The 23872-nt window shown below is 39.9% G+C and overlaps 1 protein-coding gene across 1 annotated transcript; it reads left to right on the plus strand.

Moving 5' to 3' along the window:
- The first annotated feature begins 806 nt into the window (after positions 1-806).
- On the plus strand, positions 807-21400 carry LOC136554116 (sodium-dependent neutral amino acid transporter B(0)AT1). The gene is made up of 12 exons (XM_066545917.1): positions 807-1008; positions 9321-9461; positions 10924-11061; positions 11980-12161; positions 12909-13019; positions 13786-13898; positions 16149-16277; positions 17011-17167; positions 17310-17514; positions 18088-18247; positions 20473-20635; positions 21194-21400. The coding sequence occupies exons 1-12, from the start codon at positions 807-809 to the stop codon at positions 21398-21400; spliced, it is 1908 nt and encodes a 635-aa protein (XP_066402014.1).
- The last annotated feature ends 2472 nt before the right edge of the window (positions 21401-23872 follow it).

Here is a 23872-nt window from a genome sequence, read left to right on the forward strand (position 1 = left end):
AGAGGATAGGAGTAGTATCTGTGATATTTGTTAACCAGTGGGGTTTTTTTATTTTTGACCACTATATCTAGGGTCACTGAAAAGGTGAAGGGACCTTTGATTTCAAGCCCATTTATAAAAAAGACATGTTCTTCAGACCTTGTTCTGTACTGATTTGAGGTGTTGGGGTAAGCAGATTATGCTTATGACTTTAAAGGTCAGATTTTATAATCCCTTTCATACTCCATCCTTTTGGTCAGAACATTTAGTAGGGTACAATCTGTTACAGAGGAACATTCATTATGAAACATACAATTCTGTAGGCATACACAATTGGAAACTGAACGTGATGATGAGTCACAATCAGTTTATCTTCCCTATAAAAAATGATATGAAATCTCCATATTTAGTCTGAGGCCAGTGGAATCCCACTATTCCTCATTTGCTAAGGTTATATTTGTATTTAAGTGAGTTTAAACAGGGGAGTGGCAAGGGGTGTTACATATCCTTACAGGTGATTAGGGTTTATAGCCGAATTATCTCCTGAATTACATTAGCTGAAATCAATGTATTCCACTGGATGAACAGACTGTTCCATAAAACCTTGGCAGATAAAGCATTAATAAGTGTCAGAGCTGACTTGGTCAATTGAATGATTTGCTGACGCTTCTTTTTACCACAAGCCTGCACTTACAAGTCCAGTGCCAAAGGTTCAGTATATATAGCTGAAGACAGCAAATAGATGCTCTCTTTTTGAGCAGGGTTCTGACAAGCTGCCTTTCTCATTATCCCTCACTGGCAGCACTTTCAGGCAGGAAATTTAAAACATGGTAAAGCTGAAGCTGCCCAATCCTGGCCTGGAGGACAGGATACCTTCCCATGATGAACTTGAGGTTCTTGAGAAAGAAGAGGCAGACTCCAGACCAAAATGGGACAACAAAGCACAGTATATGCTGACCTGTGTAGGGTTTTGTGTGGGCTTGGGAAATGTCTGGAGGTTCCCATATCTCTGTCAGAGCCATGGAGGAGGTATGTCTTTAATACATCTTAATTAACTTATCTTTGGGTATAAACCAGGTTTCATCTCTCTTTTGGCAAGCAAATAATGGAATATGTTTAGAACTGTTCAGGTGCTGTGAGAACAGGGATGATCTCTCTAGAAGACTGTATAACAGAGAAGGTAATTTCACAGGTCGTGATCACACACTCAAGTCACATTACTGATGAAAGAAAAGGAAGGGTCTGTTTTTATTTCAGGACAAAGGATTGAACAAGTGAATCTTCCACTGTCATGTACATAGTTTAAGTTTCTCCATCTAAACCAAATGTTGCTTTCCATACATATATACATATATATATAGTGTGTATTTAAAATATTAATAAACTACTTGGGACTATGATTCTGCTCATGATACCAAATGATCTTTTTAGAATAGATTTTTCATTGGGCTTGGACTGATCCATGTATCCTCTGTAGAGTGAGTGTTTGTATAATTTGTGCTAGGATTAACAGCATGAATTAAGTCAACATTAAAAGTATTTGTTTAGCAGATATTAAGTAATTTAAAATCCAAGCATATATTATTTACTGTATAATTTACTGGAACTCCTTAAGGTTTAGGTAAGGACTGAATGACCATATTAGAAATTTTGCTTTCTTTTGCTGTTTGTTTTGGAAGGGGCTGAACCATTGCTTAAATATTGTACAACAACATAATTTTTTCATTTTCTTACTGACTTTTTTGTCTGGTTATTGTTCACTTTTCACTCTGAGATATGTGTAAGATGTATTTGTTCTTTTGCAATATTTGGTCTTGAAAGAAAAAAATTGGCTTAAAGAACAGTATTTCAAAGTAATATTCTTTTATATGTACATGGTGAGAAATTTAAAAATTGCTTTCCTTGTTAGAATAGGGAAACTGAGGGCTCTGTGGGGAGTTGCTCACACAGACTCAGGGACATGCAACAACAGGTGCAATAACAGTTGCAAGAAGAGATGCTTTTATCAGTACGATTTCTCTAGCATGGACTGATATTTAAAGTCTGCAGTGCAAACTGGAGGTCATTTGCAGCAGAGTCAGGTCCTGTAGCAAAAAAGTTATAGCACACATACAATCAGAAGCATTTCTATATTTGAAAATTTTAATTTGAAAAAAGTGGATGTATATCTCCAGAACTGATGGCACTCATTGGCTTCTCAGGTTTTTAAATTTAGTTTTAGAAAGTGGACATGCCTGGTTTTCCAGGGTACATTTATAGGCACTTCCTTGCTTTTTGGTCTTAATTTCCCTTGTCTTCTAGTCAGGTGAAATGCAGCTGAAATGCAAGCGCCCAACAAATGCAAAGACCTTGGTATGGATCATGGTTTTATTAGGGATGTCATTGAAGATTTATGAATTGCTTGTGTGTGTGTCAGTCCTCTGGCAGCAATTCTCTTTCTTTCTCATCGTCCTGTAACTTTTTCGTTCTCAGGAAACACTGTCAGGAACACTGACAGCAGTTAACCCTGGGTTCTTTTTCCCCTGGGACCCTCTCACTCAAATTTTAGGCAGAATTTGAAAGGGAGTCATAGCAAAGGAATTATAAGCTAATACACAGATGTGTGTCCTTCTAGCTAGACTTGCTACCTTCTCTAATATTCTTCTGCACAGCACCAAATGCTGTGATTCATATCAATAAACACAAGTAATGCCTTCTTGTGACTTTTAGAAAGGATTCCCTAATTTCATCACACATAAGGATGGAGGGCTGTTGTGCAATGCTTCTTCCTCCTCCTCCTCCTCCTCCTCCTCTTTTGTACACCTCAGCCTCTCATGGTGGGTCTAAATCCAGCTCTTGCCACCACTGTCCCCCTCCCATGACAATTTCTGTTCTTGAACTTCTCCCTTAAATCAGAAAGAAAGAAAAAAAAAAAGACTGCTTGCTTTTTGGATGGATGCCTTTGAATTTGAACATGTGACTATTTGTATTGTATAAACAGATCTCAAAGTTCTTACTTCTGAAGATATTTTGGTGTTGAGACAGTTTCTGCCTCATGATGTTTTGTGGCTCGTGCATCTCTAATTCCCATTCAGCCGTGTTTGCAGCATACCAAGCACCCAGTAGAGGCAGCACTGCAGTATCTGGGATTGCAGCTGTCAGATTGCTGAAGGAAACTCCCTGGCACCATAAAACCACTCCAGAATAGGATGCTTCTGGTAGTCACTGTGTATGACATCCAGCCTCAGTTGTGCTCCCTCTAAGCAGCTGCACCTACATCCAGTTGGAAATGGTATTTACTGGGCATGGAAATTGTATTTACTGGGCATTTTGGGCAAGTTCTGCCTTAGTCTTTGCCCCTCAGCATGTTGGCCAAGATGATTAATTCATCTTTGGATTTGTGTGGTCCACTCAGGGGCACAAATGTGCCTCTATAACAGAGCAGGGTAAAACTGTAACATTATACACCTTTTTCCAAATTATCCAGTAGAAAGCAAACATGAATTCACTGAGGAAACTCCATTCTGCCCCAGTAGTTAGAGTGCCTTTACCCTGGATGATGTTTGTCCTCATACTTTGTGTCTTCAAGATATGTCTTCACTGAATCCTGAGTGCAAGAAGCAGGAATCCCTGTTCCTGCTCTCCCACTGGAAACAGGGGTTATGTTCCTGCTTGGATTGTTCCTGGAGTGATTATTTTAGAGTCCTAGAGTTCACATTGGATATGATGGTGGATTATGGTTGCCAATTAAGAGATTAAATAAAAAACAAAAACAAAACTAAAACAAACCAACCAGCTATATTTTGTGCAGGAAATATCTGCAGTGCATGTGAAAAAGTCACTCAGAGTTACATAGACTGTCTCCTGAAAATTGTTTCTAATTTCTAAATATTGGCTTGGCTATCTTAACTTCTTTCTTTTTGACTATATGGATATCCATATAGTCAAAAAGAAAGAAGTTAAGATAGCCAAGCCAATATGTTTGGATCATTTTGGATGGGTGAGGTCTGGTAGCAATGGTGTGGAGAGTACTTCAGCCAAGGACACCCCTAAATGAGACTGGATATCCACCTACTTCATGAACCAGTGGTTGTACATGTTACATCCCTTATGAAGCATAAATGGACTACAGTAAAGCATAAAATTTACCCTTGTGTGACTTGGACTTCAAAAAGGTGGATTTTTTTCTCTGCAAATTGTCTGCAGTGAAGGTAGTTAGGAGCACTGTGTTTATAAGTAATGCTTATTTTCAGATGTTGAAATTAAATCTGGAATTATTTAAGAGCTGCTTCTTCCTAAGCACAGCACTATGATAGTGTTTTCACACTGAGATACCCAAATACACAAAAATAAATTGGTGGTTACATAATTTACTTACTTTTGTTGTCATAGATAATGAGTTTATATTTTTTAAAATGGAAAATTTACTCCAGTGAAATTTAGCAAAGCAAAGCACATTTTATCCTTTAATGTCTTAAAAGTTGTCAAATCCATCATTACCAAAGGCAAAATAGAGTTCAATATGCACACAATGTAAAAGGTGTGGTGTTTGCCTTAGTGATTTCACCAGCTTAATGAGATTGAAATTTCCCTTCATTTGATAGCTCTCTCTGACATTGCTCATAGCTTTTGTTTAACCTTTATTGAGCAACATGTCATTTAATCAACTGTTAAACATTTTCATTTTATCCCTGATGACCATTATAAAAAAGAGGATGCATATTTAATGTTTAAATCATTGATTTTTAAAAAAAAGTCTCTAACTCTACAGCTCACATATGGAAACCTTGCCACTGCATGAGGCAGAACTTTTTTATCTCTCTGCATGCCACACTGAAAGAAGGGACAGTAATGATGTCAGCAATTCCTCACTTAGCAGCTGATGAAATAACATGTTGCTACAGTTGAGGTCTCAGAATATGTTAGTACAGTAAAACATCTCCCTCTGAAGTCTGCCTGCCTTCCCTTTGTGATGAACTGTGTGCAAGCAATAATGATTTTTTAAAATAATTTTTTAAAATCCTACATAAGCAGTTCTTAGATTAGAGAGGAAACAACAGCTATACGGATGTTCAAACCAAATATTATTTGTTTTGAAATACAGTATTGAAACAGGATGAGAATCTAATATCTCACTTTTAAGGTTTTCAGACTAGAATATCAATCATTGTTTGTGTACACATATACAGTGTCTGATTTCAGATCATTGGTTCATTTGTTAGGATCATAAAATTGTGGCAGCTTAAAAAGTATTAGTTTATTTTTTTGTGTCCTGTGTGAACCTGAAAGTTGTGCAGGAAATATCTGAAATTGTTCTAAAGGTGTGTGGGTGTGGCACCTGGGGACAGGTGCCCAGGTGGTAGTGATTGGGCTCCATGATCCTAGAGGTCTTTTCCAACCATAATGACTCTATGATTCTATATGGCACCTTTGCCAAGCCAAATTATTGTTTTTCCATTATTGTTTTTCCTTCTTTCAGAAAGGTTGGGGAGAAATTGAGAGAAAGTAAAAATGCAGCAGAGATGGATTTCTGAGCTGGCTGCTAGAATTGAACCCTAGAAACCAAAGAACCCAAGAAAGAGAGAAGTGTTATATGTCATTGAGAGCTATAATTTTATTTCTCTTGAAAATATAACAATATTCGTACAGCTAAATATTGGTAGTTTCAAATACAAAAATGCTATTCAAAATGCTGAGTCCTTTGTGGCACGTGCCACACATCAGGGTGAATGACTAATCACTGAAAAGATATTTTTATTGAAGATGGTTTCCAATGGTAGCTCTACAGACATGGTACTCTCAGACTTCTATACAGCATGTCATTTAGCCACACACAAAAAACCTTCTTACTAAAAAATTATCAATTTTTAAAATCAGTGTGGTTTATCTTGCTTGCGTTAAAGCCTAGTTACTACTGTAAAAATGTAGACTGACAAACTCAAAACATTTCAGAGGAAATCCAGAAGAAAAACTGAGACATACTTTTTGTTAGGCAAAGACTGAAGGACTCATTTATTTGTAGAGATGTTTGTTAAACTTCCAACTTTGCTGACTGTTCCTCTCTTTCTTCTGTGTCAGTCTATGTCTTCAGGGAAAGGATTATATGGACATCATCTCCAAGAAGAAGAGTATCTCATTTATTTTCTTCCTCACTCCTCCCATCTCAGCTACATCCCCTTCTGAGGAGACCATTTAGTCCTTGCAAGAACAGCCTTGCATTAGTGTGGAGCAGCTCTGTGGTAGATCTGGGAGCCTCAGGCTGTTGCTGCCTCACTTTGGAGAAAAGTGGCTATTTTGTAATGCCAGGAAAGAGCAAACTATGATGATCCACCCTGGTTTTGAGGAAAGTGAACTCCCCTAGCTGCAGATTCAAATTTAGCACTGTGGTCTTAGTTGAGATATTGTTACAAATGGTGTCAGTGCTAAAGCAGGCAATTCCTGACTCATGTCTTTTTGGCTGTGTATTTCCATGTCACAAACCTGTGAAATATATAGCCCTTACTCCAATTTTTGAGTACCTAGGATCTCTTCCAAAACAAGGTTCTTTCCTCTGTTTCCCACTGCTCCAGGGACTTCTACAAATTTACTGACTGCAGGAGGTACTGCTGTCAGATCTAACAGGGCAGCCCTCTCTCCATGCTTTGTTCACTGTCTCCTGGAAGGCATCTAAGCCAGAAATGGCAATGGACTCCTCATCCACCTGTGCCTGGCATCACTGCTGACAGTGCAAAGGTTTTGCCCATGTTGGCAGAAGATCTGGGACTCCTTGAAACTGTGTCAGACTCAGTCACTGCAAAGAACTGTCTGTCCTTTCAGTTTCTAAGGGCTTGTCCCATTTTGTCTTTATGGACTTCCTTAGCTGTGCTGGAACATGCAGTGGTGTGCACTTAAGGGCCCCTGTTAATCTGATTAGATGTGCAGTGCATGCAAATTTGGCTTCAAATAGTTTCTTCTCTGCTGATTCTCCACCCTCTTTCTGTGAATAACATTTCTCATAACTGTTTTACTTTTGTTTTCATAGTAAGCAAGATTTTTGCAGTGTATGCAATGAGAGCTCCCTCACTGTTGCATTCCATCCCCTTACATCCTGATGGCTTCCTTTCCATCCTCCCCCTCCTGATGGGAGGCTCAGTGGGACAACCACCACACTTGGAGTCTGGCCTTTCACAAAGACAGAGTTACTTACAGTGCATTAAAGTGCAAGCAGCCATAAATGTGTTCTGTGCTCCAGCCCCATGCCAGCCTGACACAGTTTCCTTCGTGTCACACTCTGACCAGGAGCTCTCATGAGGGTAAAATCAGAGAAGCACACAATCATTGTGTTTATGCCAGCAGTTTTAAATTCCAGAGTATTCTCTCTCTCTGTCTCAAGCAAGACACCTCATAAGAGTCTGAAACCTGACCCTGCAGAGTTTGTGTGGATGCCTCATCTGGATCTTTTCTTGTTACCTGCTCTTTCGGGTGCCATATGGGTCTCTGCTACACCACGCTCTCAATTCTCTCTGGTAAAGCCCTTCTTGAGCAACAGTAACAGTCAAGTCCAGAAGATGGATCTGTACAGCTACCTGATCCAAACACTCCCCATTTGCACTGAGGATAAGTCCTTGTCACCCTTTGAAACTCAGCTTGCAGTGATTTTAGATCATGCCTTGAAACCTAAGCATGGACTGGCAGGTAGTTCAGCTGAGGTGCTCCTATTGGAGACACATCACCTTTTTGGGTCAGGTCACAGTAAGATCACTTGAGGACTTGATTAGAAATTATATCCCTGGTCAAAGATCTTATTGAAGAAGGAAATGTACAACCTTTATAGTCTTTTCAAGCTATGACCAATTGCTCCTTATCATACCTATCAAAGAAAAATCTTTTTTGATAGCTGTCATCTCTGTTGGCAGAAGGGGGAGAAGATCAGGCTGTTTCTAAGCAGCTTTAGAAAGCATTCAAAGGTAGTCTGAACCTTTTGCTTTCAGAAGACAGCAGGCAGGCTGATATTCTGATTTAGAATCCATTTTTTTCTCACTAATCTAAACTGCACAGTTCACCTCCACTCACACAGTTCTAGCTGTCTGGACAGGCATGGCTTTCCCTCCAAGACAGGGAGATTCAGCAGCAGCACAGTCCCAACACCACAGCTCTCCCTGTTGACAGCACAGTGTGTAAAATTTGCTGCAGAACTCTCAGAGTAGAGCCATCTTCTGTGCTGGACATGGCAAGAGTGTTCTACCAGCCTCAGGGGATTTCCTCCAGGTGCTTATGGAGCTCCCTTTATTAAGATGCTGTAGAAGAAGTCTTTAAGTATCACATGTCTATGACAGAGCAGTCAGATAAAGGGGTCCCATAACTCTTTGCACAGACACAAAAAGAAGAAAGGAAAAAAACCAAAAAGGTGTGCTGTGTGCTCACAGCCCGCCAGCTTTCTTGATAGCTTGGCATCCCCAGGAAGTAAATTTCAGTTTCTGGAACGGCTTTCATTCTTCAGATTTCCTCTTTCACTTGTTATCTGATTTTCATTGCACACATGAAGAAAAAGTCAGTAAATACTCAGACCTGAACCCTTAATATTCTGGTCTGCATTCTCTTCATTGCTCCCAGATTAATTGCTCCTATTTAGATTAGGGAGATAAAGCCATTTTGTGATGACAGATAACAATAATTCTAATGTACAGCAATATTCAAGCATTTGACTCTGAACTTTTACAGTGCAGTGTGGTGCTCTGGGGTACCTCCCATATCCAAGGTACACCTTGTTCAGGAAAAAATTAAGAATACTTGTCCTATACTAACCAACTTTATCATCATTAACAGGGTTTGAACCCTGCACTTCAGATGTCTTCTAATCAAACCCAAACATCGTTGAACAAAGATGCCAAGAACTTCTTGTTGTTTCAAACAGACAGCCCAAGGCTCCTGCCTAATATTTAAGGGTACTTTGCTTAGTTCACTCAACTATTTCATACACTTTGCATGAGTCACAGCTATAAAACCATAATTTTTTGCAGGGAAAAAAAAGGGGAAGTCATTCCAGGAGAGTAGCTATCTTTCCTTCACTTGCAATACAAAGGTAGCTTTTTCAAATTTTAACCTTGAGAGGGTATCATTTCTCTTTATGTGTGTCTCTTGGGAAGAATAAGAATTCCTACCGGAAACTACACATGTAACTGAGTGCCCTGCCTGGGCAATCAGGAAAAGCATTGCTCAGAAAACAGGGAAGGGTTTCCACAAAGGTGCTTACAGTTGCTTATCATGTCAAAAGTGCTTACAGGTTGCTTACAGGTCTGCTTATCACATCTCACAAGCCTAATGGTTTTGTTTTGTTTTAGTACTTCACTGACTGGAATTGTTATTTTTCTTATCCATTCCAGGAGCCTTCATGATCCCTTTCCTGATTTTGCTGGTCCTAGAGGGTATCCCCCTGCTTCATCTTGAGTTTGCCATTGGTCAAAGGCTGAGGAAAGGCAGTGTGGGCGTATGGAGCTCTATCCACCCTACCCTGAAAGGGGTTGGTAAGTCAAAAAGCTGCCTGAGAAAGCACAAGTTTCTGAACTGATGATCTAAAAATCAAATCTACTGGGTTTTATTTTGGTGTGCCATAAGAGATTTCAGGATCTATTAGTTTTCCCCTCTTCCTAACTCTCCATTGATAGGTCAAACTAATCATGATAAAGCACAATGACAATTTTGTGTTCACATTCTCAAGTACCATGGGTCCTGTTAAAGCCTTTCCCTAATCTGACACCAATTTCAGGCCTCAGGGATATTTTCTGCATTATCCATAGTGGCTGTTTTTACCATTAGGATGAATTTTTAGGTGTGCCAAAAATTGTTCTGTAAACTGTTCTGTGGATAAATATTAGTTGAATCTTTATCTGATAGACCTCAGCTCCACTTAATTTCACTTTTTTGCTTTTGAGAGTTGCCATTCCATAAGCCATAGAAACAGTATTTTGCAGAAAATACTTCTTCACCACTGTACCAAACTTGTGAGTATAACAGTCCATTTGAAAATGTTGTAGGAGCAGCATTATGCACACAGCATAAAAATCTCCACAGCAGCCTCCTTACACAGGAAACACAGGAGGTGCCTCTGAACATCAGGAAATATGGTGAGAGTGAGCAGACACTGGCATGGGCTGCCCAGGGAGGTTCTGGGGTCTCCAGCCTCAGAGATACTCAAAGCCTGCCTGGACATGGTCCTGGGCAACCAACTTTGGGTGGCCAGGCTGGAGCAGGGGGTTGGACCAGGTGACCTCCAGAGATCCCTTCCAACCTCAGCCACACACTTGAAAGGGAGGAAACAGGATTGCTTTGGCACCCACTGCATTTGTAAATCAGTTACAAAAGATAATTGTTCAGTGCATCTGGAATTTTTCAAGAGTCTTTAGAACATAGGAGCTCTCCGGAGCTAATGATTAGCATTTGCTGTCTGCCAGAGAAGTCACCAGAGGTTGATTACTTGGGAACAGGCAGAGGAAGACAGATACCAGTGTGAATTCTGTACCTGGTCACAGACTGTGCCTCCTGGCAGCCGTCCATCCTGTACAACACCACCCCTGCTGACTTTGCAGGGACGTTGTGGAAGAAAGAGATATTTCAGTCTCATTCAACCAAAATCCCAAGTCAGCTGAGCTTTGCATGTGCCCAGCATCCCAAACTCCCTGGATATCAGCTGGCAAGGCTGGGAACATGATTGTGTATTGTCTGTAGGGAATTAGTCTTCTCATAAAGTTGGCTCCTAAGTGGGCATCACCTTCAGTCTCAAAGAGTTTTTAGGATGTAACTCTATGTAGGACTCACCTGTCCAACCTTTAGGCAAAAAATTCACAGTGATAAACCTACACCCAGAATGTGGCAGATTTTTTCCATCCAAAATGAGGAGGGAAAGGTTGAGTTTGATACCATATATTTTGATATATCTTGAAGACAAGAGTGTTGCAATTTACACAGTGTTCTGATTATTTTTTTCAGGCATAGCATCAATGTTTGTGTCTTTCCTGGTGGGCTTATATTATAACACTATTATTGCCTGGGTGATGTGGTATTTCTTCAACTCCTTCCAAGAACCCCTGCCATGGAGTAACTGTCCTCTCAATAACAACAAAACAGGTATATTTCATAAAACATTTTATTTTGTTGCACAGCACAGATTTCTGTTTCTAATAGTTGCCCTAAATGAGCCTTTCTGTGAAACAGCAGTAAGGCATGGCAGTCCTGTCAGGCACATTGCACTGTTTGATACTTGTGTTTTGTACAAATTCACATTAAATAAAATGTGGCCAGCCCTAATCTTGGAGGCAAATTTTGGTTTCTTTTATGAAACCTCATGGTAGATTTTGACAGATGTATTCATATTCAGAATATTCACTAAGTGCATACCTAGTATAAACATTAACACTTTCCAGATTTAAGCAATGTCTTTCATCCATCTCTTCAACAGCCCACCATTAGTACATTGAAAAGGAAAAAAAAAAAAAAAAGCATAATCCATTTGAAACACCTGTACCTCTCAGTATGACAAGTCTACATCTCCTTGGAGACTGCTTGGTGACAGCAGCTTTGTGTTCCATAGTCAGCCCTGCATGACACTGTGTGAAGAAGGTTTTTCTGCTGGTCTGTGGGCAGCTGTTCAGAGTGCTCTGTCCCTCTCCTCCCAGGATAAGCGTGGAAAGCCTCATAAAAGGGCAGGCCAGGGCAGAATATTGCACAGGCCAGCACAGGGCAGGGAGCTGGGGATTCAACTTGAGCTGACAAGACCTTGAACAATGCCCCACAGAACAGAAGAAAAGATATTGCTGAAGGAGGTGTGGGAAGAGAAGAACCACTGTATTAAAATACCTATTAAACAGCTGTCTTTTAAATCTCTTATTTTGCCATGAAACTAGCCTCCAAAAATCTGAAAATTTGCCAACAACAAATCCATTGGCATGAAGTGGAACAATTTAAAACACTGATATTAATTATTTAGCTTCTTTTTCCCCAAGTAAATAAAAGATGTATAGAATGACAAGAATTTTGTGGTTACAGATTATGTAGAAGAGTGTGCCAAGAGCTCTCCTGTAGATTACTTCTGGTACAGAGAAACACTGAACATCTCCACTTCCATTGAGGATTCTGGCAGTATCCAGTGGTGGCTATTGCTGTGTTTAACATGTGCATGGGGTGTGCTGTACGTGTGCACAATCAGAGGCATTGAAACAACAGGAAAGGTACTCTGTCTTGGGGGAACTTCTTATGAGATGATATTAATCACGCTGTTGTGATCCCTTATTTATACAGAATTAATAATGCTGTAGAAGCTGTCTGGTTTTTGAGTGAAAGCATGTCCAAAATTTTGTGTCATCACTGGGACTGCTTTTTGAAGAATGAAGGTGAATGAAATGGAATCTGGCTTGATTTGATTTATGTGGAGATTTTTGTGATCAACTTTTTGTGAGTCTTTCTTGTCCTTACATATCCTAGTAACACATTTCTAGGTATTATCATTTTAACACTAATATTAATCTTTAATGCAAGATCAAGGGACTCTCTTTTTATTATGGTTATTCTCTTCAAAACATACCTATACAGATTTATTTGGATTTGTGCAAGTCCTAAATATTATCTCTACAAAAGAGTGACCAACATTCAGCAAAGTCCTGAGAGTCCGTCCTTGCATCAGTCTGGTCTCAGGGTGTACATTATTTTTGATGCTGCTTTTGAATGATCTGAGTTGAATTTCAACAACTACAATTTCTCTTAAATAGGTCACTATTGCTAAAAAAGTTTATTATCCAAATGTACCATAATATGATTTCACTGAACATTTATTACTGTAGTATGCTAATTGTGACTCACTTGAAACTTGCCATTATTTTTACTGAGCAAACCTTATTTCCCTATTTTCTTCACTTTTAAAAAAATTCAAGTGTTTTGTTTCATTTGAATGGTTTATTGACATTTTTTTTTTGGTGCAGGCTGTGTATGTGACATCAACTCTCCCGTACGTGGTGCTCACCATTTTCCTGATCCGCGGCTTGACACTGAAGGGATCAACCAATGGAATTGTGTATCTCTTCACCCCTAATGTAAGCCACTGCTTGGGCCATTGCTCAGTGAAACATGGTGTAGTCCTCTCTGTAATTAACAACTGATTGAAAATTAGTCCTCCCCACCGGTGCTTCTCTAACTATCCCTCAGGCACTTTGAAAACCTTGATTCCGTGAGGTGAATCCTCTGCATTGGATATAAAGAGTGTACATATACACAAATATTTTCTCTCTCTCTCCATCCTCCATCAAAAGCTGTTCTAATGAGTTGAATGATCATCACATAGCAGTGGGGTTGTCACTTATTTGGCTTGATTTATTTTCTTGTATTCTACCTAAGAACCAGCCTAAATTTAAAGCATAAATCATGTATTTGGGAGTCGAACCCACCTAATTGCCATATGAACAAAACATATGAACAAAAAAAAAACTAAGAGAAAGATTTAACAATATAACAGTATTTAAACAAAATTAAAACAGGGATCATTTCCATAAGCAGATCTCTGAATGATCATTATTAATGCTAAGTAATGAACACCTTTTCTGAAACCAGGCATGGTATCTGTCAGCTATGCAAAGCATTTTTTTAATCAATTTTCAAAATACTTAGATAAAAACATCAGATAGGTTTTCTTTTATTAAAAAAGTAAGTTTGACAAAAATATTGACATATTTGTTGAAATTCTTCAATAACAGTGAGTCTTGCATGGTTAATGTTCTTGTTTTAATTGTTGTTTCAAATCTCTCATACTCAGTTTAAATAGCAATGTTGGATGTGCTTAAAGCTGTGTGTCTGATGCCTCAGGTCAGTGAGCTGGCGAACCCAGTGACGTGGCTGGATGCAGGAGCTCAGGTGTTTTACTCCTTCTCCCTGGCCTTTGGAGGTCTCATTTCATTCTCCAGTTACAACTCTGTTCAGTAAGTAGCCAGGCAAAACCCAAATTTTATATGACTATTTCATTCTTTCAAATGAAACATCTTTATTTTGCCCTACTGTTGTGCTACTTGGGACTGGGACAGCCTCCCCTCAGACATGTAAGGTGCATCTCCTCCAACTGCTCCTAGCTCTCCCAAACCAAGATTTCAGGTCCCTGCTCTGGCTGACTTCCTAGAGAAAGCTGTGGTGATGCAGGATAGGAAGAAGGGGACTGGCTGCCCAGGACCAGCTGATGAGCAGGAGTTTTCTCTCTGGGAGTGCTCAGTGCATGGTGATGCCCTCGGTCTCAGCAGGTGGCAAAGCATATATTTCAAATCAATTCACAAAACACAGTTTAAAACTTTAGCTTTGCAATGAAGAGATATATCCAATCTTGAAATTTAACTCAATTCCTTTATATGTGTGCTTTGGGGCCAGGGAATGAGAAATCCCCTTACCAGAGACTGACCCAGCCTGCAAATTATGATGCAGTGCTATATTCTACATTCTCTCATAAAATATTCCAGTAACTATCAATGCCTCTTGGTACCTGCCATCCCTTCAGAACTCTTGAAAGGAAAACTATGTGGCATTTGCTAAACCTAATATTTCTGATAAACATCTCTGAATTAAGTTTTGGATATGTGGTTCGGTCATGCATTCAGAGATCTGTGTTTCAGTTTCGGTTTGAGTTCAATTACCCACAGCAGCATTTCAGTCACTGAGGAAGTTCCTTGCCACCACCCTTGATTTCAGGTGTTTTTGAAAAGATCACCTGGAATTTTTGGTGTCTGCAAGTCTCAATGTGTGGTGTCAAGCCCTGCTTAAGGTCCAAGTCAATGTCCCACAGCCATGGGATCAGAACTGGGAGCATCCACCTTTCCAAAAGACACAAAGAAGAGGAGCAGTCCTCTGGGTTTTCCAACACATGGGGCAGTTGCATTCAGGCCATGTTCATTCAACGCTCAATGATTCATGACTTAAGGAGGGAACTGAACAAAGTCACCAAACTCCCAGGGAATATAAGTAAAAAAATCTCCATGCAAATTCCACAGTGTTACCCTGTGGTGTTGGGCCACCTGCAATCCAGCACCAGCTGGACCAGGGGTCAGTGAGTCTGGCCCTGGATGGTTTGGGAGTACAAAAATATCAGAAAATACAATAAGGTTTCAATGCTGTCAAGGATTCACTAGTTCATAATGAGAAGGAGCTTGAGCATCTGACTTTCTCTAAAAGGAAGAAATGTTTTTCAAGCCTGTCATTGAGAATCTCATGTTACATTGCAAAAACTGACACAAGACTACAGCAAGGAATTTCCATTCAATGCCCGACATCCAGGAGATGCCTATTTGCAATGCTGTAAATGGGGAAAGTGTGATAGGTCTTGGTTGGACAAGCTTGTCTCTCCTCTTGAACATGTTCAGAAAATTAAATATGACAACATCAAGTTTATCTCAATACACCTTTCTTGCCCAAGACAAATGAGTTATCTGCAGTTTTTCAGCCTTCTCTTACAATGATTAACTAATTTAATATTGATATTTTATCTTGTCCCTCAGATGAAAGTCTGTTTCTGGCTCTGAAAATTCTTTGCATTAGCACAAGTACACTAGCAAGAAGTGCCTGCAGCAGAGGCTTTTCTACAAAGAGTTTTTCTGTCCCATCTTTTCAGCATAATGTTACATTGTTCTTCCAAAATTTGGGAACATTTTGAACCATCTTTTGTTCAACAGTCAAACAAAACTGTTCCCAAGTGCTCTTGGCTGCTGCAATTTCACCATACCCAAGTGCTATGAAAAGTGAACTTCTGCTCACTTTTTGTGTCTGAGTATTTGGATTCAAGCCCAAACCTTTCACCTTGCAGCACAATACACCAGCAGTGAAGGCACAGCCCATGGCAGCATGTTTCTGCAGACATCCATGACAAGCCTGAAAAGGAGGGGACTCTTTTGCCCCTCATACTTTACTTCCCACGAACCAAACATGAAAACAGCTCAGGCAATTATTCCTTATGAACAGGTTATTTGAAGGGGAGAAAAACCACTAAAAGAAACCAAACCCATAGCTATTAAATTGCTTAAGGCACCAAGTTTTAATTTTCTAAATCTAACAGCACTACTTGTGTGCTTTTAGAAGGTTCACTGATGTACCTATGCATCCTAGACTACTTTTTTCTTAGTCTTGGTAGCCAGTTTTACTATTTATTTTAGGAATGTGATTGACATCCATTGTTTCTTCTCTTTGAATTGCAGCAACAACTGTGAGAAAGATGCTGTGATCGTTTCAGTGATCAATGGTTTCACATCCATCTATGCTGCCACCGTCATATATTCCATCATTGGATTCAGAGCCACAGCAAGATATGATGACTGTTTTGACAAGTGAGTTATTGGGGGAAAAAAGCCCCACAGAATATGCAGGTGTTTGGCTGAGGCAGCTCTGTTAGCCTGCTGACAGTGGATTTATCATTTCTGAATAATTGCAGCTCATGACTTACATGGCATCAGAACCACTCATTACTTATAAAAATATGGAATCTTGTGGAACAAATCCCATGGAAAGTGATAATTGTTTAAGTCACCTTATTTCCTACATAAATATATTTTATGTTATTCTTCATGCTGACATAGGGCACAAAGGTAATATTCCCTGTTCCTGTGTTGGCTCCATGTTTAAGTTTCCTCCTGGAGAGCTCAAAAGCGTAGGTCTCATCAGAGGTGCCTCATTTTACCCAGGCAGTGAGACTCTGTGGTTTCCAGTCTAGTTCCTCCACATTCAGCTGTGAAACTGCATGATTCACAGCTGCAGACAACTTAGACATTGCCATAAACCACCCAGTCTGGGGACTGGTGTTTAGTTTGCAATGCTAACACAAGCACCTAAATCCTGAATGGGTTTCTAAAGTGTCCATCCATTTAGAATCATCTATGCCATGAGAGACAGTGTTATATTCACCTTGGAAGAAAGAAAATTGCACATGCACATCTGCTGGACTTTCCAATGTCAAATCCAATCTTGATATTGCACTCTTAGTAACTTGTTTGGTGATGTAAACGAGTCCTGATGATGCTTACAAATTAATAATTTCAAATTCCTTACATTTCACTTTTTCAGGAATATTCTTACTCTGATGAATGCATTTGATTTGCCAGAAGGTAACGTAACCCAAGATAACTTTGAACAAATGCAGCAGCTGTGCAACATGACTGATCCAGCAACATTTGCAACCCTCAAGTTTGAAACATGTGATCTGGAAACTTTCCTGAATGATGTAAGTTTAACATCCTCAACATATTGATACTTTAAATATGGTAGCAATGCATAGCAACTATTTAATTGCCAAGTCTAGTGACTATGACTGCCAATGTAAATTCAAGTGCTGTGTGATGTTAATGATCCTAAATATTCCCCAGGGAGCTGAAGGAACTGGCCTAGCCTTTATTGTCTTCACTGAAGCAATCACCAAAATGCCTGTCTCACCTTTGTGGTCCATCCTCTTCTTCATCATGCTCTTCTGCTTGGGTTTGTCATCTATGTTTGGGAATATGGAAGGTGTGCTTGTACCTTTACAAGATCTCAAGATTATACCCCCCAGAGTGCCTAAGGAACTTATTACTGGTAAGTGCATTTTTAGAGATCAAAACCCCCACCCTCCCCAGAGAGCAGCTTGTGTGCTGAAAAAGCAGCCCACCTCATTTCTACTTTCTGATCTGGAATGGTGTAAGACTCCCAGATAAACTACTGAAGATTTCCTCATGTTCCCCAGTGGAGCAGCTCGTGTGAGGTTCCTTCTGAGCCTGCAGGCAGCTGCTAACCCCTAGACTTGCCCATCAGCCTGCTCATGATGACCACTGTCTCCTCCACTGGGAAGTTGGAGGGCCTGAGTCCTTCACCCAGGCAGGATTTCTCTCAGAGCAACATTATCCCATCATTTATGGGGAAGAGGACCTGTTTTCTCACCTCAGCTTTCTCCCTTTTTGTTTGCCACATCTGCGACCGGTGTAATGTTGGGAGAGTTTTACCCAAACAGAAGCCAGCCTCCCCAGAGTGCCATTAAAAAATTAAGTAGTGGCCTTCAGGCTGCAAGAGTTACTTTTTAAGCTTTATAGCTACTGGGGAAATACTTTTATTTCCCATTTTGCTTTCACTTTCACACCTAAGTGTGCCGATGTTTTTGTTTTTTTCCCACAGGTCTCGTTTGTTTGGTGTGTTATTTCATAGCTTTCATTTTTGTGCTGAATTCTGGTAATTACTGGCTGAGTCTGTTTGATGGTTATGCTGGCTCTATTCCTCTGCTGATAATTGCATTTTGTGAGATGTTTTCAGTTGTCTACATTTATGGAATAGACAGGTATGAAATACAGCTTAACCATTGCTTGATATCAATGCATAAAGTGATTATTGTTGTATAGCTACAATCTCACTGCATCTCTGTGCACAGAATTTCTGTTATAGAAATCAATGAAATTATGCAGCTATAATTTAGGGTTGCTTATATGTTTCAGGTTTTTTAAAGAGTTCTCAGTGAAAAGAAATAATGCTTGCCAAGTATTTGTATGTGAAAGCTTTCAACTTCATTAATACATTATAATAAATAATGCTCTTTAACAACTAGTTCAAATAAAGATATCCCTAAGATATTGCAAGAGAATATTAGACATCAATTTAGTGCATTAATATGAATGCAAATAATTTCTTTTTAAAGTAGGCATCAGAATGTAGATATTTGAAACAGTCACATAAGAGCCTCTATAGATCATTTGCCTTTTAAATATGGTGACGTTTATAATGACTCTTCTTCAGGAAAATTGCATTAAACATTTAATTAGCACAAGCAAAGTACATGCACATTGGCACCAAGCTGAAAGTTTAACACAGAGTTATATGCCAGGAGTGTTTACAGGGAGTGCTAAATGATGTTCTCCAACACAGGGATCTCCAGGCAGGCTGCAGACATTAGTTTACAGCAGCTTGCAAATCCAGGCTACTGAGATACGTTCTTAGCTGATAAATCCAGGACTTTATCAGATGGAGCAGTGAGTAATTATCCTCTCAACTTTCTACAGATGTAATAAACCAAGTTTCAACATCTTCATGTTTGTAATAAATACAGAAGAAATGTGAAATAAAGTACAGGGAATTCAATCACCCAGAAGTTTTACTTGAACTTGTGCCAGATTCAGCTGCTGCTCCTGGCTGTGGGGTGAATGCCCTTGTGACCCATTTTCCCATACTTTTATGCTACTTGAGGAAGCATGAATCAGGTTAGGTAAATTAGATGGTGTACTCTTGAGAAAGAAGGCTTATTTTAATTTGTTAAGGCCAGAAAAGGCTATGTGGATCACTTTTCCTCCCCTTTAAAATCTCTGAACTCCTTACAAAGTAAATTAAAATAATTCCCAGGACACAAGCATGGGTTGAGTCCATAAAGTGTGGGCAAGGTGTGTGCTTGTGTTTGATTCAGAAAAGAGCCACATACCAAACTTTAATGTTCCTGGACAGTACACACCACTGTAGCCCTCTTTGGGAGCAGAGCTTTTCAGGGCTGCCCAAAAGTGGTATTATCTGCTCCAGATGAGTTTCTGAGAAAGGGCCATTGGTAGAAAGATGGGTCTGCTGCTTGAAGGAGAACATGTGTGTTATCCATGACACTCGTGAACTACACCTGGACATGCGCTGCAGTCAGGACATGGGGCTCCATATCCTTTTAAGACACCCAGATCTCAGAAGTTAGGGGTGAAAAGATAAAATGAATTTCCATAGTAATTGAGATTCTAGTGGATTCAGTGTGTTGTTCATAGTTGAAGGACCACCTCAATAGTCCCCTCAGGGTTATTCCCATAGGATATGCAGGAAATCCAAACAAAAGGACTAAAGCAGAAACCTGAAACTTCCAAACTATTTTTTAAGAAGTGTGTGCACAAGGTGTTGCATTGTATGTAGAAGACATAAATTGGTTCAGGAACAATGCAGACATTACCACTATCAATGCAGGGCTTGTTTCTTCTTGTGGAAATATTTTTGCCCTACTGACCACTGCATGTTCCATGAATTATCCAAATAACACAATGGAGGTGTTTTTAATAATGTGTAAAGTTAAAAAATGTTTTATTATTCAGTCTGAGAAAACTGGTAGATATCCAAATTAGGCAAACATTATATTATAATCTAATTATTAAATTACTTTTATTTGCTTTTGTTCTTTTTAAATATTGTATCACTCCCTTTAATTATGCAGTACTGAGATACTTAAAAAAAAATTGTGAAGCAATACTACAATATGTTCTGGGGAAAATCCATCTGCACTGACTCTTTTCTGTTGAAGCTATTTCACATATGCCTCACAGACATCTCCAAGATAGTACCTCTCCAAAAATAATTTTCCAGACTTGCAATATGTGCCTTAATTTGAACTAGTGAGGTCTAACTCCTGATCATGTAATTCTGGTCTCAAACTGACATTAGCAAATTCCTGGGAACCACAGTAAGGGGTAGTTTGGATTTCCCTGTTTATGAGCAGGCATTCTCTTATCCTGGCCAGCTTTTAAGTCTGAACCTCCTGCTTTTTGTTTCTAGGTTTAATAAGGATATTGAGTTCATGATTGGACACAAGCCCAACATCTTCTGGCAGGTTACCTGGAGACTCATCAGTCCTCTCATTATGTTAGTTATCTTTTTCTTTTATTTTGTGGTGAAAGTCAACCAAGAACTGCTCTACAGTATTTGGGACCCAAGCTATGTAAGTGTGTAAACCAAAATATTTATTTATAATTATTTAAAGTATTCTTCTTTAATGTAAGAGTCATTGTCAGTTATATTCATCTTCCATCTGAAACAGTTTTCTGGCAAACTTGCTACAAGACATGGAAATGAGACTGTTTTCTTTTCTCCTTTTGCCTCACTTCCCTCTTATAAATGTTTTGGCCCTCCCTCACCCTTTGATTTCAGCCTTCCCACAAAAAGGCTGATTGGCCATAAGGCCCTGGTGGCCTGTCAGGCCCCCCAAGCCCACATTCCTTTGTGTCAAGGAAGAGTTCCAGTCCCCCAGTCTCCCTTCCTGACTCTTACTGCTTTCATGACATTTTCTTTACATCACTTTAAAGTAAAAATAAGCCCAAAACAGCTGAGGCTGGAAACCCTTGAGCAGAAAGCTGCTGTGGAATTGGCAGACTGTTGTGCCATTATGGCTGGCCAATGTCCTGATCACATTTTTGATCTGCTGAATTATTGACTGTGTGCATGGTCCCAGGTATTTGCTCCTCGTGACTTTCTACAACTTGGTTGTTTGCTCTTTCAGGAGGAGTTCCCCAAAACAGAGAAGGTTGAATATCCCTCCTGGGTGTATGCTATCATTGTAATCCTGGCTGGAGTGCCCAGTTTGACCATCCCTACCTTTGCCATCTACAAAGCCATCAGGAACCACTGTCAGAAAAAAAATGATCGTGCTGGCCTTATCGCTACATCTGAGACTTCCATTAATGGAAACTTAAAGTATTCATCATAAACCCTTTTTTTTTCAAATGTGGAAGAATGCCCTGTCAGTGAGGAAAGTAAAAAAAAAAATCTTTTTGAAGAATCTGGAGTTAATTTTATTTTCATTGAAGGGTAACCATGTGCTCTTTCCAGGTAAACATTTGCATAACAATGCAATGCACTGTGAAGAGTTGATGGCCTGGCTTCTGGAAGCAAAAAAGTGACATTTGCAAGTGATTGGGGCACCAGGCCAAATAATTTGTCCCTTTCTGGTTCTGAAGCCAGCTTGTTTGAAACTGGCTTCTATCCCCTCTGCTTGGGGATGCGCTGTGCATGAAGTGACTCTTCCATGTGTAATCATTCTGGCTGGGTGGCCAATATGAAGGGTAACTCAATGCTGTCCTCTCTTGCACATTAAATTGTTTTTACTTTACGTGCCACTGTGTTGCACAAAGCCACTAATATTTTTTGTCTCGTATAGAAGTTTAAATATTTAATAAAAACATTTCTAAGTATGAAAATGACAACTTGATTAATTTAGAATTCTATGTATTTTATAAATTGCCTATGACTTCCAAGTTCCTAGCAAACAGTGCTGCATTTGCTGATGACAGGAGAGGTAATCTTGCAATGGGGCAGCAGCAGCTCAGGACAGAGCAAAATCTGCCTTCTGTGGCACCCGTGAGCAAGGGGTGTACCACTTGCCTGGGGGATCTGTGCTGATGGGAGATCCAAGACACACCAAGGTGCAAATCTTGCTCTCCTCTGCTGCCATCAAAGTAGGTGGCTCTGGTTCATGTACACACACACACACACACACACACACACGCCTGACAACTATTTGAATTTTTCAACTTCCTTCCATGTGACCCAGTGGAGCTCAGTGAGGAGTCCCATTCCTCATGTGGCCACCAGAGAGGAAAGGGTCACTGTTAGAGCACCCAGGCAGAGTGCCTGGAGCAGTGTCCATGTCCCCTCTGGAGGGGTGATCCTCTCCATCCGACTGTCTGTGTATATGGACAGTGATACACTTGTATCACCTTGCAGCGGTTCCTACACCCACCTTTTGAAACAAGAATGGATCCAATTTAGATCCTCATACTGGTTGTAATCAATGTACTCTCTTAAAAGGAATAGGTACACTTAGGGTACATTTACTCCAGAATGTATCTTTAGAGTAGTCTATCTCCTCTAAATTGAGAGTAAAGTGCATTGCATTGAAAACTGAGAGTAAAGTACACATTGCATGTGTACTTCATAGAATCATAGAATCAATGATTTGGGTTGGAAAAGATCTTGAAGATTATTCAGTTCCACCCCCCTGCCATGGGCAGGGACACTTTCCACTTAGCCAGGTTTCTCCAAGCCCTATCCAACCTGGACATGAAGACGTGCAAGGATAGGGCATCCACAGCTTCTCTGGGCAGCCCATTCCAGAGAATCTGAATGATTAAATTAATTTACATCCCATTTTCAATTTTTTAAAATTACATTAATGTAAGTAACTATTTAAACTATTTGAAAATGTTACGCTTTATTAGGAAGAACATTTTTTGTCAGATTTTTCTGCTGATAAAAACCTCAGCAACCAGGAACGAGTAACACCATGTGTGAAGTGGCTGGCTGTGGTGCCAGGTGTGGAATTTGGGGTGTTGCTGGAAGGGCCCATGCCTAGCCCAAGGCATCTCCTGATCAGAAGAGCAGCAGGGAAAGGATGATGGTGGTGTGTGCCCTGGGACCACTGACATTGTGCAAGGGCTGCCAAACCACCCTGTGTGTCCAGAAGTTTTTACTGCTACTGAGGTCCCAATGGGAGCAGGAAACTGAACCTGCAGCTCTGAGACAACCCTGGACAAGACACTGGGAAGTTGATTTGCTCCATCTGTGAGTCTGAATATTTGCAGAGGTGTAAGCAGATAAGCTGTGACAGCCCAGGGAGAATCATGCAGCCTTGATCTCGAACTGGCTTCTGGGGGGATGATCTGCAACCTGATCCCATTTGTGTGCTTAGCAGCAGAGCAGGGGAAATTTTGGGGAAAACAATTCACCTTCACTTAGAAACTCTTCCCATTTAGAGAGGGGAATCTAGGCATGAACTATTTGTTGATTTACTGAGGCAAGCAAGCTGACTGGCTGCTCTGTTTAGTGTGGAGTGAACTGATTTGGCATGCACACCAGCAAAACCTTGGTACGACTGAAAGAAAACAGAAAAATATTCTCACATATTTTCAATTGAAGAAAAGCATTCGGCTCTTGCATTCGTAAGTAACTATTTAATGAATAATAAAAATAGTCACTGGGGATTCATTGACAGGTGGGAAGTGATTAACTTCTAGCAACTATTGTGAAAATGGACCAAATTCTAATGTCTGAACATACAAGGTCTAATTTTTCTTGGTTTTTTTTTCTAATTGAATTTTTGTATTTGGAAAAGATGACTTCATTTATTTACTTCTATTAATAAACTAAGGCAGGAAATGCCAATGTTTTATTCACAGATTTT

This window comes from Molothrus aeneus, chromosome 1 (assembly GCF_037042795.1).
Source record: "Molothrus aeneus isolate 106 chromosome 1, BPBGC_Maene_1.0, whole genome shotgun sequence".
Lineage (NCBI taxonomy): Eukaryota > Metazoa > Chordata > Aves > Passeriformes > Icteridae > Molothrus > Molothrus aeneus.

Coding starts and splice junctions, on each gene's coding strand:
- LOC136554116 (XM_066545917.1), top strand. CDS start 807: ATGGTAAAGCTGAAGCTGCCCAATCCTGGCCTGGAGGACAGGATACCT. Junction 11,062..11,979: donor TCTCAATAACAACAAAACAG/GTATATTTCATA, acceptor TTGTGGTTACAG/ATTATGTAGAAGAGTGTGCC. Junction 18,248..20,472: donor TACATTTATGGAATAGACAG/GTATGAAATACA, acceptor TTTTGTTTCTAG/GTTTAATAAGGATATTGAGT.